Genomic DNA, 17554 nt, shown 5'->3' with positions numbered 1-17554 from the left:
ACAGGAGAAGGATATGGGGTGGGTCATTTAGGACTGAGATGGGGAGAGATGTCTTCACCCAGAGAATGGTGAGCCTGTGGAATTCTCTGCCGCAGACAGCGGCTGGTGTCAAAAACATTGAATGTTTTCAAGGAGGTGGTGGATGTAGCACCTGGGCTAAAAGGATCAAAGGGTGTGGGAGAGAAAGCAGGAACAGGGGACTGAGATGGACGATCAGCCATGACTATACTGAATGGTGCAGCAGGCTCGAAGGGCCAAATGGCCTACTCCTGCTCCTGTTTTCTATCTTTTTATGATGGAGTACCACTCTCCAGCTTTTTCCCCATTTCCCTGCACTGCATCACTCTCCAAATACCCATTCAATGTCAGATTGAAGACCACAGTGGAACCTGCCTCCACCATATTTGCAGACAGTACATTGAAGACCCTAATCACACGCTGGTGATAATGTTTCCTCTCACTTCACCCTTGCTTCACTTTAAATCTACACCCTCTCGTTCCTGTTTCCTTTTACGAGCAGGAACAGCTGCTTCCTGTTTACTCTGTCCAGCCTGCTCATGATTTTGAACATCTCCTCTTGGCCTCCTTCTCTCCAGGGTCAACAGCTCCAACCACTTCAATCTCTCCTCATCACCGAAGCTTCTCATTCCTGGAACGTTCTAGTAAATCACGTCCGCTCTCTCTCCAGGGTATTCCTGCCTTTCCTATAATGTGGCGGCCACACCTGGGCATGACACTCCTGCTCGGTCTAACAAGTGATTGTACAAGTTCAACATCACCGCCTTGCTCCTCTACTCTGTGCCTTTATTAATAAAGTCAAAGACACTGTGTACTTTATTAATTGCTCCCTGCCACCATCAGTGATCAGTGCACATATACACCCAGCTTCCTCTGCTCCCTCTGCTCCCTCACCACTTTTACAACGATTGCACCCTTTCCTTTATGTTATCTTCAATGTTCTTCCAACCAAAGTGCATTGCCTCACATGTCTCTGCATTGACTGTCACCCGTCACCTCTCTGCCCACTCCACCAACATGTGGGGTTCCACACCATCCTCCAGTCAGTTTACAAAGCTTCCAAGTTTAGAGTCACCAGAAAACTGTGAAATTGTTCCCTGCCAACTGTGATCCAGATCATTAATATTATTATAAGGCCAATCATTAATATCACATCAACAGCTGCAGGTCCCAGTGGCCTTTTGTTTTTGATCAGACAGCAGCTCAGGAAGCTGGAGACAAGACTGAACACTCTGGGGAAGAATTCCGAGAGAAGGACAGCTTTCATTTGACACTCATACCTTCTCAGTAACTGCAGAACAGCATTTGCGTTGCTAGTATCCAAACCACTTGTCGGTTCATCCAGGAACAGAACTCCAGGATCCTTTAGCAGCTCCATCGCAATACTGGCTTTCCTTTTCTCTCCATCAGAGACACCACGAGTCAACAATGTTCCAATCTGGCAAAAATATCAAAATGTTTTGGAATAAGTACTGGCCTAATGAGCAATACCTGCATCCCATGTGAGAATAAATAATTGTTAAAAACCTGATTCTCAATATACATTATACAAGGTTAAGGCAAAATGGAACTGCAGGAGCCAGTTCAGCCCATCGTGATAGTATCAGCTGGGTGAAGTGTGACAGGAAGATACCCATGAGTGGAGACTGTGGGGGGGCGGTGTAGAGAAGGGTCAGAGAGCAGCTCATACTCAGTTACTCGTTCTCAGGAAAGGTCAATCAATCTAGTAACCCTCCCAGACCTCAGCAAAACAGAAGGTTCTGGAATGTGTATCCTGACTAGTATCACCAGGTTTACTCAAATCTAGACAACCCTTTAAATCTGTGTGCTCTGCTTCCCAATCCTCAATCAAATCTCCCCCAAACCCTCTCCTCTTCAAGGTAAACAGTCCCAGCCTTTCCAATTGATCCATGTCACCGAAGTTGCTTATCCCTGGAACCATTCCTGTGAATGCATTTGATTATCCTCTCTAAAGCCTTAATGGAAACTTCATGTAAAATGTAAATTTACATCTAAATTTAAATGTAAATTTACATCCTTCTGAAAGTATGGTGCCCATGATTGGATGTAATCCTCCAGTTGAGGTCATTCCAAAATGCTTCTCATCTAATCAGGTGAATTGGTCATGCTAAATTGCCCAGAGTGTTAGGTGCATTAGTCAGAGGGAAATGGGTCTGGGTGGGTTACTCTTCAGAGGGTCGGTGTGGACTTGTTGGGCCAAAGGGCCTGTTTCCACACTGGAGGGAATCTAATCTAATCTAATCTCATCTCATGCTGCATTTGCTTTATTGGCCACTTCAAAGCTACCTTCATTGTTTGATGCATTCGCCCCGTCATCCTCCTGCTCCTGCACTTGCTGGAACACAGAAAACAGGAGTAGACCATTCGGCCCTTCCAGCCTGCTCCACTATTCAATATGATCATGGCTGACCATCCAACTCACTATCCTGCTCCCACTCCCATATCCTTTGGTCCTTTTTAGCCCTGAGAACTACATTGAACTCCTTCCTGAAAACATTCAATGTTTTCACCTCAACTGCTTCCTGTGGCAGAGAATGCCACAGCTTCCCCACTCTCTCGGTGAAGACATTTCTCCCCATCTCCATCCTTAGGCCGGGACCCCCTGCACCTGGATTCCCTGCTCACTGGGAACACCCTTCCTGTGTTGACCCTGTCTAGTCCTGTTAGAATTTGACAGTTTTCAGTGAGACCCCCCCCCTTATCCTTCCAGAATTCGACCTTTTATTTCATAGTTTCATCTCTTTAATTTTATTCAGCATTGTCCGTCTGTTTGCTTCCTCCCAAAGTAAATCATTCACCATTTCTCTGCATTAAATTCCATTGAACACAGACTGTGCGTTTCACTAACTTGCAAATGTTCTGGAGTCAATTAATATTCTCCAGAAGCTCTCAATATTTTCATTACAAATTTTGAAGTGATTCCCTGAAATCTCAAAGGTCACTGGGTCACAAATAAACATCCAGAAAAGCAATGGCTCTAACATTGACATCTGGCAAACTCTATACATCACTGCACTCAGAGAACCGATCGTGCACGAGGACTCTGTTTCCCATCACTCAGTCAACTCCACAGCCACTGTCCCTCTTATTCCAAGGATCTCAACTTTGTTGAGACAACTGCATGATGTAACAACTTATCAAGTGCCTTTTGGAAGCCTTTGTAAAACAAATTGGCCAATTCCACCTAGCAATGTTCTCAGTTACTTCATCAAAAAACTCAGTCGAAATTAGTTAAACTGATTATTTGCCTTAGCAAACCCACACTGGCTTTGCTCAATACACCTACATTTCTTGAAGTTCCTGTTAGTTTTGTCCTTACCATCGCTATGGTTAGTGAGGTGACAGCCAACATTCAGTGGTTACCTCTCCTGAATCTGAGTCAGGACGTTGTGGCTTCAAATGCTGTCCCAGAGATGGGAACAGTTTGGAGGGAGGGCAGCACTGTCAGAGGTACTGCCTCGCAGAGGGTAGTTTAAATTGAGCCCTTCACCTTTCCCTAAAGGGGACATGCAAGTTCCCAACAACAGCAGCGTTTGGCCAATATTTATCACTCAATTAAAATCACAACATCAGAGTGGCCATGAGAAGCATTTGTAGTAAAATTAGGAAGCAGAAAGAAATAGCTCCGAGAGATGAAACGGGTTTTGAACTGAAATGTAATCCTTGGTGGCATGGGTTTCCAAAGCTCCTGGATTCTACCCAGTGAGAATACAACGAGGGGATGGAGGGGATCTGTTTTCACTTAATGTGATTTGATTCAGCTTGACCTAAGGATCTCTCTCACAACCTAACAGGGAGCAACGCCTGAGGCTCAATGTTTGAGGCACATCTGGCTATTTGCACTGAAGTTCAGACCATCCCAGTGGATCATAGGGTCTGCAGAAGGTCCCATCAAAGTACAGGAACAGCGACAATGTGCATTTCTGTAGCACCATTAGCATGGCGAAGCACGTCAAGATGCCCCATGGGTGCATAAAGAAAAGTGATAATGAGCCCCATGAGGGGATAGAGGCACAGGTGACAAAAGGCTTGGTCAAGGAGTCAGGTTTTGAGGGGCTGCATCTGAGGGGAGAGGACAGAAAGAGATGGCACGAAGTTCAGGTCTCAGAAAGCTGAAGGTCGGTCCTGTGAGGGATGCCTCAGCCTGAGTACAAGTCCACACTGGACACAGACATCACACTCCCTGAAGCATGGTGTCTGGATGTACAGTCTAAGAAAGGAACCAGCCCCAGTGAAGATGCTGGTATCAATGCTAACAGAGGAGCTAGTGATGTGAACAACTCCACCAGGGACCTCATGGAGGAATTAGCTCTGAATCAGAGTCAAGTCACATGAGTCCATACAGCAGACAAGAGGAACAGTAATATATTATAACACAAGGGAGCACATTAACCAGACAGGACTAATCACTTTCTCCAGTCACAAGCTGTACCCTAGAGTTCTCTATTTTACTGAGTCCCAGCTCTTCAATAAGTTTATCGATTCGTTTTGTTCTTTCGGATTTGGTGAGATTCTTAGGCAGCCTCAGTGCAGCACAGAATTCCAAGTTCTCTCTCACAGTCAGAGTCCCAGTCATCATGTAATCCTGTACAATGAAAGAGGTTTTCATTATGTGAAGAACAGCACATTCAGAAACACCAACTACAGCATCACATCAACTCGGGCAATGCCAATTATGAGCCAATTACATTGTAAGCTGGCCCATGAGGGATGTGACAAAATAGGAAATGCGTATCCATCAATTTGAATGGATTTTAAAAAAGAAGTTCATTCAGGGGATCGAGGGTCACTGGCTGGTTCAGCATTTACTGCCCATCCCTAACTGCCCAGAGGGTCATTTAAGAATCAGCACATTGCTGTGGGTCTGGAATCACATGTCAGCCAGACCGGATAGGGATGGCAGATTTCATTCCCTAAAGGACATTAGGATAATTGAATTAAAACCAGGTTTAGCTCCCCGAACTGGCCTGTGCGAACATCAGGTCGGGTGTGTTTGTTTGAGTTTGTAACTTGGCAATGCCTCAATTTAAAAATCCTTATCCTGGTTTTCAAATCCCTCCATGCCAGCAACCACCTGAGTCTCTACACCTCTGGAAGGTGATTGTCCCTCAGAAGGGGTGGTATTCCCATGTATCTATGGCCTGTCCTTCTAGATTTCTAAATGGAAGTGGTTGTGGGTTTGGAAGGAGCTTCTAATGGTCTTTGGTGAATTTCTGCAGTGCATCTTATGGATAGTACACACTGCTGCTACTGAGTGTCCATGGATGAGGGAGTGGATGTTTGTGGATGTGGTGTCAATCAAGCGCCTGCTTTGTCCTGGATGGTGTCGAGCTTCTTGTGTGTTGTTGGAACTGCCCCCATCCAGGCAAGTGGGGCGTATTCCATCCCACTCCGGACTTGTGCCTTGTAGATAGTAGACAGGGTTTGGGGAGTCAGGAGGGGAGTGGAATTCTCAGCCAGTAACAATGTTCCAAAGCAGCTAGATTAGGGTTAGAGTCATGGAGTCTTTACGGTGCAGGAGGAGGCCATTTGGTCCATTCAGTCCATGCTGAGTCTCTGTACAGCAATCCAGTCAGTCCCTCAGCTCCATTCTATCCACCTAAATGTTAGTTACCGTGCATTAAAACATAATTCATCATATTATGGAAGACCAGGTACATATAGGGAAGGTATAAAAGAAAAACAGGAATTGTTGGAGAAACTTAACGGCCTGTGTGGACAGAAAACAGAGTTAACATTTAAGTCTGGTCTGATCTCCAGATAACAAGGTAGTTAGAGAGTGAAGTGTCACAATTCTCACATATATGACATATCCAGCGATGCAGTTGAAGTTTGTTGGTTGCTGGACACCATCAACGAGGACCTCCCCACTAAACCCTGAGGGCTCTTTCCTTGCAGCCAGAATGTCCAATAACCTGGGACAGAGAGAGAGAGAGAGAGAGAGAGAGAGAGAGAGAGACGGTAAGCAGCTAACCTTCGCCTGTCTTTACACAGAGCCAGGGCTGAGACAAATACCAAGACACTCACGTGGTTTTCCCACTGCCCAGGGGGCCCATGATGGCATTCAGGCCAGGCTTCATGATCCCACTACAAAACAAGGAAACACGCAAACAGTAACACACGTGTGCTCATGTACACATACCAAACACAGGAAACATCAGCTACATGCAGGGCTCTCAGGCCAGCCCTTTAGACAGCCATGGCCCTCAATAATAAAGCGAGCAGGTGCTCTGGCCAATCTGGTTTGTCCAGCTGCAGTCAGACCTCCTTGCTCCTGCACTGAGAGCCTATATACCGTCCGCGTTCCTATCTGCTCACTACATCTTTCAGTGACCAATGTACAAGTCTACAGTGCATACCCATGTGCTATACAGTGTATAATCATGTGCTGTACAGTGTATAATCATGTGCTATACAGTGCATAACCATGTGCTATACAGTGTATAATCATGTGCTATACAGTGTATAATCATGTGCTATACAGTGTATACCCATGTGCTATACAGTGCATAACCATGTGCTATACAGTGTATAATCATGTGCTATACAGTGTATACCCATGTGCTATACAGTGCATAACCATGTGCTATACAGTGTATAATCATGTGCTATACAGTGTATACCCATGTGCTATACAGTGTATAATCATGTGCTATACAGTGTATACCCATGTGCTATACAGTGCATAACCATGTGCTATACAGTGTATAATCATGTGCTATACAGTGTATACCCATGTGCTATACAGTGTATAATCATGTGCTATACAGTGTATACCCATGTGCTATACAGTGCATAACCATGTGCTATACAGTGTATAATCATGTGCTATACAGTGTATAATCATGTGCTGTACAGTGTATACCCATGTGCTATACAGTGTATACCCATGTGCTATACAGTGCATAACCATGTGCTATACAGTGTATAATCATGTGCTATACAGTGCATACCCATGTGCTATACAGTGTTTACCCATGTGCTATACAGTGCATAACCATGTGCTATACAGTGTATAACCATGTGTTATACAGTGTATAACCATGTGCTATACAGTGTTTGATCATGTACTATACAGTGCATAACCATGTGCTATACAGTGCACAACCATGTGCTATACAGTGCATAACCATGTGTTATACAGTGTATAACCATGTGCTATACAGTGTTTGATCATGTACTATACAGTGCATAACCATGTGCTATACAGTGCACAACCATGTGCTATACAGTGCATAACCATATGCTATACAGTGTATAATCATGTGCTGTACAGTGTCTAACCATGTGCTTTACATTACATAACCATGTGCTATACAGTGTATAACTATGTGCTATACTGTGTATACCCATGTGCTATACAGTGCATAACTATGTGCTATACATTGTATACCCTTGTGCTATACAGTGTATAATCATGTGCTATACCGTGTATAACCATGTGCTATACAGTGTAAACCATATGCTGTACAGTATATAATAATGTGCTATACCGTGTATATCCATGTGCTATACAGTGTATAATCATGTGCTATCTGGTGTGTAATCATGTGCTATACAATATATAACCATGTGGACTATACAGTGTATAATCATGTGCTATATAGTGTGTAATCATGTGCTATACAGTGGACACCCATGTCCTATATTGTGTATAACCATGTGCTATACAGTGTATAATCATGCGCTATACTGTGTGTACCCATGTGATATACAGTGCATAACCATGTTCTATACAATGTATAACCATGTGCTATACAGTGTATAATCATGTGCTATACCATGTATAAGCATGTGCTATACAGTGTATAATCATATGCTGTACAGTGTATAATAATGTGCTATACCGTGTATATCCATGTGCTATACAGTGTATAATCATGTGCTATCTGGCGTGTAATCATGTGCTTTTTTTTTAGATTAGATTAGATTACTTACAGTGTGGAAACAGGCCCTTCGGCCCAACAAGTCCACACCGACCCGCCGAAGCGCAACCCACCCATACCCCTTACCTAAGGTATACCCCTTACCTAACACTAGGGGCAATTTAGCATGGCCAATTCACCTGACCCGCACATCTTACAATATACAATATATAACCATGTGGACTATACAGTGTATAATCATGTGCTATATAGTGTGTAATCATGTGCTATACAGTGGACACCCATGTCCTATATTGTGTATAACCATGTGCTATACAGTGTATACCCATGTGCTATACAGTGTATAATCATGTGCTATACAGTGTTTAATCATGTGCTATACAGTGCATAACCATGTGCTATACAGTGCACAACCATGTGCTATACAGTGTATACCCATGTGCTATACAGTGCATAACCATATGCTATACAGTGTATAATCATGTGCTATACCGTGTATAACCATATGCTTTACAGTGCACAACCATGTGCTATACAGTGTATACCCATGTGCTATACAGTGCACAACCATGTGCTATACAGTGTATAACTATGTGCTATACTGTGTATACTCATGTGCTATACAGTGCATAACTATGTGCTATACATTGTATACCCTTATGATATACAATGTATAACCATGTGCTATACAGTGGATAATCATGCGCTATACTGTGTGTACCCATGTGATATACAGTGCATAACCATGTTCTATACAATGTATAACCATGTGCTATACAGTGCATAACCATGTGCTATACAGTGTATAACCATGCGCTATATAGTGTATAACCATGCGCTATACAGTGTATAACCATGTGCTATACAATGTATAACCATGTGCTATACAGTGCATAACCATGTGCTATACAGTGTATAACCATGCGCTATACAGTGTATAACCATGTGCTATACAGTGCATACCCATGTGCTATACAGTGTATAACCGTGTTCTATACAGTGCATAACCATGCGCTCTACAATGTATAACCATATTCTATACAGTGTAAAACGATGTGCTGTAAAGTATCCAACCGTGTGCTATGATATTGAAAATATCCTCTGTGGTGGGATATCAGCAAAAGCTTTCTGAAACCCAAATACATCACTTCCACCTATTCTCCCTCATCTACTCTACTAGTTACATCCGCACTAAGCTCTAGTAGGTTTCACAAGTATGACTCCCCAGTCATTAATACTGGATGCTGACTGTGTATCTGTTTGTATTTTTACATATCCTGTCACCATATCCTTTACAATAGACTCCCCGGTATTCCCCTTCTCCTGATCCTAAACTATCTGGTCTCCCTCCATTCTTTTCAAATAGTATGGTTACATTTGCCACCCTCCAACCTGGTGGGAATGCACTGGAATGTACGCAGAAATGTACACCGGAATGCACCGGAATGTAAGCAGGTTTGGAACATGATAACCAACATTTCCTTGGCATACCTTTGGTACACTGCAGTATTTCCTTGGCATGCCTTTGGTACACTGGGATATCGATGATCAGGCCTTGGGGAGTTTCTAACTTTCAGTACTGTTAATCTCTCTGGAACCATTTCTGTTACTAACGCATTTCTTTTTAAATTCATCTTGGTCCCTGTATCTTTTAAGCAACAGAGCTAACCAATAAAACCACCTTGTCCATAGACCCCAATCCCATATTCACCAACCTCTCCTTGTAGCTGAGTTTCATCTCAATGGAGTTAAACTTAAGGAAAGGAAGCTACCTGACACCAATTAAGACCTCCTTAGTGGATTTGGTACGTCGATAAAAGTAACCGTGTTTTATTTTCACTTTATAGGAAACATTGAAGAAACTGATAATCATGCCGTGAGGATATTTCATGAGATTAGGTTCCTCCTGTTCGTGTTGGCTTGTTTTGAAGAGCCTCATTTCTGAATCAGGATTCATTCTGTCGCCTGCTGCTGATGGTTCAGAAACATCATATGTCGCAGCATGAGATGTCATCAGAATGCTGTTAATTTTCATGGCGATAGGCTCCTCCTCCATTATCAGTTCATCAGTGCCCACAAGTTTTTCCACTGTATTGGGTACTTTTTCAGGAAGGTCTAAACTGCTCCCTGATGATTCTGCTGAAGACACTGTTGTACTCAATAATTCTTCATATGATGTAGTTACTGTCAGGTCACGCGCTACGTCAGTCACACCTTGCTCGCTATCCATTGCTGTCTCTTGGTCAATGTTTGGTTTTTCACTGCCAACAGCGTTCATGCCCACCTCAGTCTTTGCTGCAACACTCTGCGGTGTTTCATTTTTGGTGAAATTGTCCATGTTTGTTCAATCTTTTACCCTTCCATTTGTCATCTGTATGCAAAAAGAATGTCCAAAAACAATCAGCATTCTGGGGTGGGGTCACCATTGGTCAGAAAACAAATGGGAACATCCACATAACACCATGGTGCCAGCAACTTGTCACCCTGAGGCTGCAGGCTCAACTGGAGAGGTTCAGCTCCTGGCTCAGCCAAACCTGCCCAGCAGAACTGTGATGGGGCCCTCTCTTGATGTCAAGTTCTTTTTTCTCCTTACAACTTGATGCAACTGCAACATGCCAACTTCTGTGAACAAACAAAATGTTATTAAGCAAATGCAGTACAAGCTTTGGAGAAATCGTGAATACTCCTCGCCACGCCTCAGAGTTGTGTCCAGGGGTCTGTCTCTCCAGAGGAACCTTTAACACACACCTTTCAGGGCTAACGGGGTCATGGCAAAAGCTGTCTCTGAACAAAGGTAAAAATCTTTACCTCACAGTCAGTAGTGCCCACAAAACAACCCCTAGTCACTCCGTCATAGTCACACGCCACTCAAGATATAACGTAGTGGCCACCTCACCTCCAGAGACAATGTGACGTAAATCATCCCTGATTGGTCAAATCTGTTGCAAATCATTAAATTAGATTAGATTACTTACAGTGTGGAAACAGGCCCTTCAGCCCAACAAGTCCACACCGACCCGCCGAAGCGTATACCACCCAGGCCCATACTCCTACATTTACCCCTTCACCTAACACTACGGGCAATTTAGCATGGCCAATTCACCTAACCTGCACATTTTTTTGGGATTGTGGGAGGAAACCGGAGCACCTGGAGGAAACCCACACAGACACGGGGAGAATGTGCAAACTCCACACAGAGAGTCGCCCGAGATGGGAATTGAACCCGGGTCTCTGGCACTGAGAGGCAGCAGTGCTAACCACTGTGCCACTGTGCCACCATCATGTTTTATAACTATAGGGGAGTACTCAAATTCCAACTGTAATGGTCTTATTGAGTTCTGGATGAAAATGTAAATCATCCCTGAATGGCAAGGAAAGGACCATGTAAACCTCCCACATTCCTTCTATAAAACACAGACACACCACCTTACCCCCTACCCCCCCAGTGCATTCAATTTCTTGCAGGTCAGTAGACAAAATTAATACTTTAATATCTCACTGTTTTGGCTGAATGTAGCTCCAACAAGGCCCAAGCAGCTCAATACCTCCAGGAAATGGCAAGGTATCTTATTCATAAGATGAGGGCATGACAGGCAAGGCCAGTGTATATTATCCACCCCTAATTGTCAATTAAAAGTCAACTACAATGCCTGAAGCCATTGTAGGGCAGACTGGGTAAGGATGGCAGATTTCCCTGCCTAAAGGATATTATTGAACCAGATGGGTCTTTTACAATTGATGGCAATTGCATGGTCACTGTTCCAGATTTGTTTATTGAATTTAGATTTCACCAACTGCCATGGGGCCTTAACCAGTGCGTCACTGACCAGCTAAACAGTCAATCCTTCCATCAGCAGCAGTGCCCCGCAGAGACAGCACTGTGCATCATCCACAAACCTAGCTCTTTCACAATCACCTTATACTCATCTGGGACTAGAGCTAAGGGCGTTGAAGACACAGCTAAACTGAGTCTCCAGGAAATACTGAAGGGTTTAGTTTAATAATTCATTCATGGGAAGTGAGCATCACTGGCTGGGTCAGTATTTATGATCCATTCTTAATAGCCCCTTGAGAAGGTGGGGGTGAGCTGCCTTCTTGAACCGCTGCAGTCCATGTGCTGTGGGTAGACCCGCAATGCCCTTGGGGAGGGAATTCCAGGATTCTGACCCAGCGACACTGATGGAACGGTGAGATATTTCCAAATCAGGATGGTGAGTGGTTTGGAGGGGGACTCACAGGGGGTGGTGTTCCCATGTATCTGCTGCCCTTATCCTTCAAGTAGGAAGTGGTGATTTGGAAGGTGCTGTCTGAGGATCTTTGGTGAATTTTGATGGATGTAGTGAAGATACTTCCACACGTGAGAGGTTTCAAACTGTGAGACCATCAACATTAAACAGTTACTAACTAAACCAATCAGAAATTCAGGCAAAACATTTTCATCCAGAGGATGGTGAGAATGTGAAAATTCCCTCAATAGGGAGGGATTGAAGGGAAAGGTTTTGATACATTTATATTTTGAAATAGATGAGGGAAGAAGGAGTAAAAGGCTATGTTGATAAAGTCTGAAATGTCTTCACTGTGGATTGTAATAGGTTGAAAATGTTGTATTTTCATTTCAGTTGGAGGTTAATCAGAGCCTGTTACCCACAACTCTCCTGCCCCAACGTGAACGGGATTAAAATAAAAAAAACTCACTTCAGAACAGGCGGTGCATCTGCTCCAGAGACAAGGAGCTGCATCCAACAGCTGAGATTGGGCTTGACCATCTGATTCAGAGAATTTAGGGAGATGATGATGCCACCAATCCCCTTGAAACAAGAATAAAATTAAAGAGATAGAAATGATGACCCGAACAAGGAGGATGAACAAGAAAGATGAATAAAGAGGCCTTCCCATTCCCAAAGGTTGAACATTTATTCAATATGCGCATTGGAATTACTAAGGAGTCAAGTGCAGGAACATTTATTATCAAAATGCAAACCAATATACAGGGGCAGGAAATAGTTAACAATTGGAACTAAACTAAAACAAACATTTTTAAATTCCTTTTCAAATTTAATATTTGAGCAGAATCGTATTTTGCTAGACCACAAAATTCCAGTAATGACCCAATCTGAAACACAGGGCAATATGGAAGGAGTGTCACTGTCAGAGGGTCAGCGCTGAGGGAGTGCCGCATTGTCGGAGGGTCAGGATTGAGTGAGCACTGCACTGTCAGAGGGTCAGTGCTGAGGGAGTGTCGCACTGTCAGAGGGTCAGTGCTTAGAGAGAACTGCACTGTCGGAGGATCAGTGCTGAGGGAGTGCCACACTATCGGCGGGTCAGTGCTGAGGGAGTACTGCACTGTCGGACGGTCAGGGTTGAGGGATCACTGCACTGTCGGAGGGTCAGGGCTGAGGGAGCACTGCACTGTTGGAGGATCAGTGCAGAGGGAGTGCCGCACTGTTGGAGGGTCAGGGCTGAGAGAGCACTGCACTGTCAGACAGTCAGTGCTGAGGCAGTGTTGCACTGTCAGAGGGACAGGGCTGAGGGAGTGCTGCACTGTCGGAGGATCAGTTCTGAGGGAGTGACGCACTGTCGGAGGGTCAGTGATGAGTGAGTGCCACACAGTCAAAGGGTCAGTGCTCAGAGAGCGCCGCACTGTTGGAGGGTCAGTGCTGAGGGAGTGCCGCACTGTTGGAGGGTCAGTGCTGAGGGAGCGCCGCATTGTCAGAGGGTCAGTGCTGAGGGGGTGATCCTGCTGATTTAAGATCCTCCCTCAATGCATGCCCAGTTTGAGTTAAAGGTGTAAAGCTGTTATCGTAATTTTCCAACTAGCACTCAAAGGAAGTGTTGCAATGTGTTTCTGGGAGCTCGAGGCTGGAGGTTGTTGGTTTACAGGGAATGAACCTGCAGTCCTGCTGGGAACCTCTCTCAGCTGCTGGATCCCTGCAGGATCAGGCCCTGTCTGTCATTAATTTCCACCCATTTGCCAAAATCTTATAGAACTTCCTCACAGCCTCATTGTGGCCTAGAGGGATTTACTGCCAATGAGTTACCTCTGACGTCTGCTCATTCCTTTGATGAAAAATGACAGGACAGTTGTACATGGTAACATCTCCAAACTGCCAAGTAACAATGACCAGAATATCTGTTTCTTCACCCTGGTCAAGGGTCATTTTCTTTGAAGAAACAGGGAATGAGCAAAAGCCCTTGTCACATCCCATTCTGCTGCTGGAAGCAGAGATTAATCGCCAGCCCCTGGAAGATGATTAACCAATCTGTGTCCTACAGTTCGGGCAGTGTTTAAACTGAGAGCTCTTACCTGGTGACAGGAGCCCAGTGGAAGGGAATTATTTAACTTCAAGATCCCTCCCTCCCCCTGGAGCCAAGAATCATGATTGGAGCTCACATTGTGATGTCAGACATGGTAATTGGGTTCCTGGTCAGCTGACCCATTTTGTTTTGTTGTGATTCTTGTATGGAGTTGCTCTCACTCTGAATTATATTCTATTGAGATATTCAAGATATCTTGACACGGAACATCTTCTTACTGAGTATCCCAACACTCAATATCTTGATACTAAATATTTTGATACTGAGTATCTTGAAGTACTGATATATTCTGGATCAAGACATTGGGTATTGAGATTTCTGTTTTGAGATATGCAGTATTGAGACATTCGGTATAGACTAATCCTGCATCAAGACACTTGGTATCAAATTGTTCCGAATTGAGTTACTTTGTGTTGAGTAATATTGAGTTGAAAGAATGGTGCTGGAAAAGCGAGGAGCAGGAGAATTGACGTTTCAGGCATGAGCCCTTCATCAGGAATCAAGGGTTTATGCCTGAAACATCGATTCTCCTGCTCCTCAGATGCTGCCTGACCTGCTGCGCTTTTCCAGCACCACTCTCTCGACTCTGATCTCCAGCATCTGCAGCCCTCACTTTCTCGTTCTTCGAGTAAATCTGTGTTGATACATTAAGTATGGACAGGGCTTTAAACTGACAGAGAGGGTGCAGGGACAGGATTCAGGTGAAAGGAGCTTTCCAAATCCAAAGAGAAAAGGTGAAGCATTGGAACAGCACAGGGAATGTGACTGAAGGCAACAGAAAGGAACAGGAAGGGACAGAGTTTAATGAAAATTGCACATCAGTGGATAGGTTTGTATTATTTCGCATCAATCAATTTTGACTGAGTAATTCTGTATTGATTAATTTTGAATGGGTTACTTTGTATCAACTAATGTTTTATTGAATAATTCTGCATCGAGGAATTTTGGCACAGTCTGGTTGGTTGAAATGTAAATATTTGTGTGTGATGCAGTTGAAAGATTCGAACTATTGAAGAACTGAATTATATTACCTCCAGCTTTAACCATTTCAATGTGATTCCCAACTCACCTGGAACTTTCCACTATCTTTAGATCATTCAAACTCCAGCTGCTCCATATCCTGATGTGGTTCACATCTTGGGCTTTGTAACCTTGTGCTCTCTGGGCAACATTCCTGGTTCAGTGACAGCCTCCTTTCCAATTTCTTGTATTCAACTCCCTCGATGTCCTAGGCTCTTACTATCTCTGTCAACCTCTCCAGCTCCTATACTCTCCCTCCCTATCTCTGTCACCTCCTTCAACCCCTACAACCCTCCCTATCTCTGTGCCCTCCTCCAGCCCATATACCCCCTCCCTATCTCTGTGCCCTCCTCCAGCCCACACTATTGATGGTTTTCCCTGATGTTTTATTGCTGGCTTGTTGTCACCATCCTAGTTTCCCTCACTGCATTATGGCCAGCTCTGGCTAAGCCATGGGTCTTGTTTGCTGAATCCCTTAACCTCTTCTCCTCCTTCCTCATTGTAGATGCTCCTGAAATCTTCCCACTTTGATCAAATTCCTGGTCATCCAATCCCCGTTTATCTTGTTGTCAAATTTTGTAATGGCCAGCTTTTGTGATACACTTTGTGACGTTTTATAATGTTACAGGTCTTATATAATGACCTTCCCCCCACCATAAGGTCAAGGGTGGGGCTGTTCGTTGATAAGTGCGCAGTGTTCAGCTCCATTCGTGACTCCTCAGACACTGAAGCTCTCCATGTTCAAATGCTGCAAAAGCTGGACAATATCCAGGCTTGGAATGACAGTGGCAAGTAACATTCACAACACACAAATGCCAGGCTATGACCATCTCCAATAAGAGACAATCTAACCACTGCCCCTTGATATTGAAAAGTGTTACCATCACTGAATCCGCCACTATCAACATCCTGGGGCTTACCATTGGCCAGAAACTCAACCAGATAAACACCGTGGCTACAAGAGCAGGTCAGAGACAAGGAATACCACAGCAAGTAATTCATCACCTCACTCCCCAGATCCTATCCACCATCTACAAGGCACAAGTCAGCAAGGTGATGGAAACTCCCCACTTGCCTGGATGGGGGCAGCTCCAACAACAGTCAAAAAGCTCAACACCATCCAGGACAAAGCAGCCTCATTTATTGGCACCACATCCACAAACACCCCCTCCCTCCATCACCCGACGCCCAGTAGCAGCAGAGTGTACTATCTACAAGATGCACTGCAGAAATTAACCAACAATCCTCAGACAGCTGACAAAACTGTGGTTGCTATCACTTAGAAACTAAAAGAGAAATTGCTGAAAAAGCTCAGCAGCTGTAGAGCATCTGTGGAGAGAAATCAGAGTGAACGTTTCTGGGCCAAGTTCTGAGGAAGGGTTATTGGACCCGAAATGTTTATTGTGATTTCTCTTCCCAGACCTGCTTAACCTTTCTGGTAATTGCTGTTTCTGATTCTCAGACAGCACCTTTCAAACCCATGACCACCTTCCATCTAGAAGGACAAGGGCAGCAGATACATGGGAACACCACCCCCTGGAGGTTCCCCTCCGAGCCACTCACCGTCCTGATTTGGAAATATCTCACCGTGCCTTCACTGTCACTGGGTCAGAATCCTGGAATTCCCTCCCTAAGGGCATTGTGGGTCTACCTACAGCACGTGGACTGCAGTGATTCAAGAAGGCAGCTCACCCCCACCTTCTCAAGGGGGCAACTAGGGATAGGTAATAAATGCTAACCCAGCCAGCAACATCTCATCTGATGAGTGAATAACATAAAATACAACTTATTGTCATTTTAGTTGTTAGGTTTGTGGTTCTATAACGCTCACACCACAGGCAAATTTGCACTGTTACCCTTGCAGATGGAAAGGCTGACACCTAAAGGGAAGAGCTGGCTCAGAGTTCAGCTCCTGGCCTGTTATCTCACAGCCTGTGGGTCACTTTCATTAACACTTTCCCGTGATGTTGCTGATTGATTAAAATGAGGAAATGGTGACATTTCCTACAGCAACTCGTTATCAGTAAGTTTTGATCATAAACTTATTTCTTTTCTCTTACAGCATGAGTCAGTTCAAAATTACACACGTGTTCTACATAAACTTTACCAACACAAAGAGGGAGGCCGTTCAGCCCAACACCTTGTGGTGGTGCTAGCTCTTCAGGCAGAGCTGTTTAAACTGATCCCATTTCTCTGCTGTCTCTCCATATTGTTTAATGCTCTTCCTTACCCAAATACCTGACTATCCCCCTTTGTGTCAGTCCCCACTTCTGGTCAAATGCCACATTGTACCA

At 44.3% G+C, this 17554-nt stretch overlaps 1 protein-coding gene across 1 annotated transcript in view; it reads right to left on the bottom strand.

Moving 5' to 3' along the window:
- LOC132833302 (broad substrate specificity ATP-binding cassette transporter ABCG2-like) overlaps nt 1-9816 on the bottom strand; it is a 49721-nt gene extending 39905 nt beyond the window's left edge. Inside the window, exons 1-5 of the mRNA XM_060851468.1 lie at nt 9698-9816; nt 6067-6126; nt 5840-5954; nt 4472-4624; nt 1299-1456 (exon numbers count right to left, since the gene is read on the bottom strand). Coding sequence (XP_060707451.1) covers nt 1299-1456; nt 4472-4624; nt 5840-5954; nt 6067-6126; nt 9698-9816 — 605 coding nt within the window. The remainder of the gene's footprint in view (nt 1-1298; nt 1457-4471; nt 4625-5839; nt 5955-6066; nt 6127-9697) is intronic.
- Between the last annotated feature and the right edge of the window lie 7738 nt (nt 9817-17554).

This window comes from Hemiscyllium ocellatum, chromosome 36 (genome assembly GCF_020745735.1).
Source record: "Hemiscyllium ocellatum isolate sHemOce1 chromosome 36, sHemOce1.pat.X.cur, whole genome shotgun sequence".
Taxonomy (NCBI): Eukaryota; Metazoa; Chordata; class Chondrichthyes; order Orectolobiformes; family Hemiscylliidae; genus Hemiscyllium; species Hemiscyllium ocellatum.
Note: the sequence above shows the minus strand (reverse complement) of the source record. Positions and strands in the feature narration are given on the sequence as shown.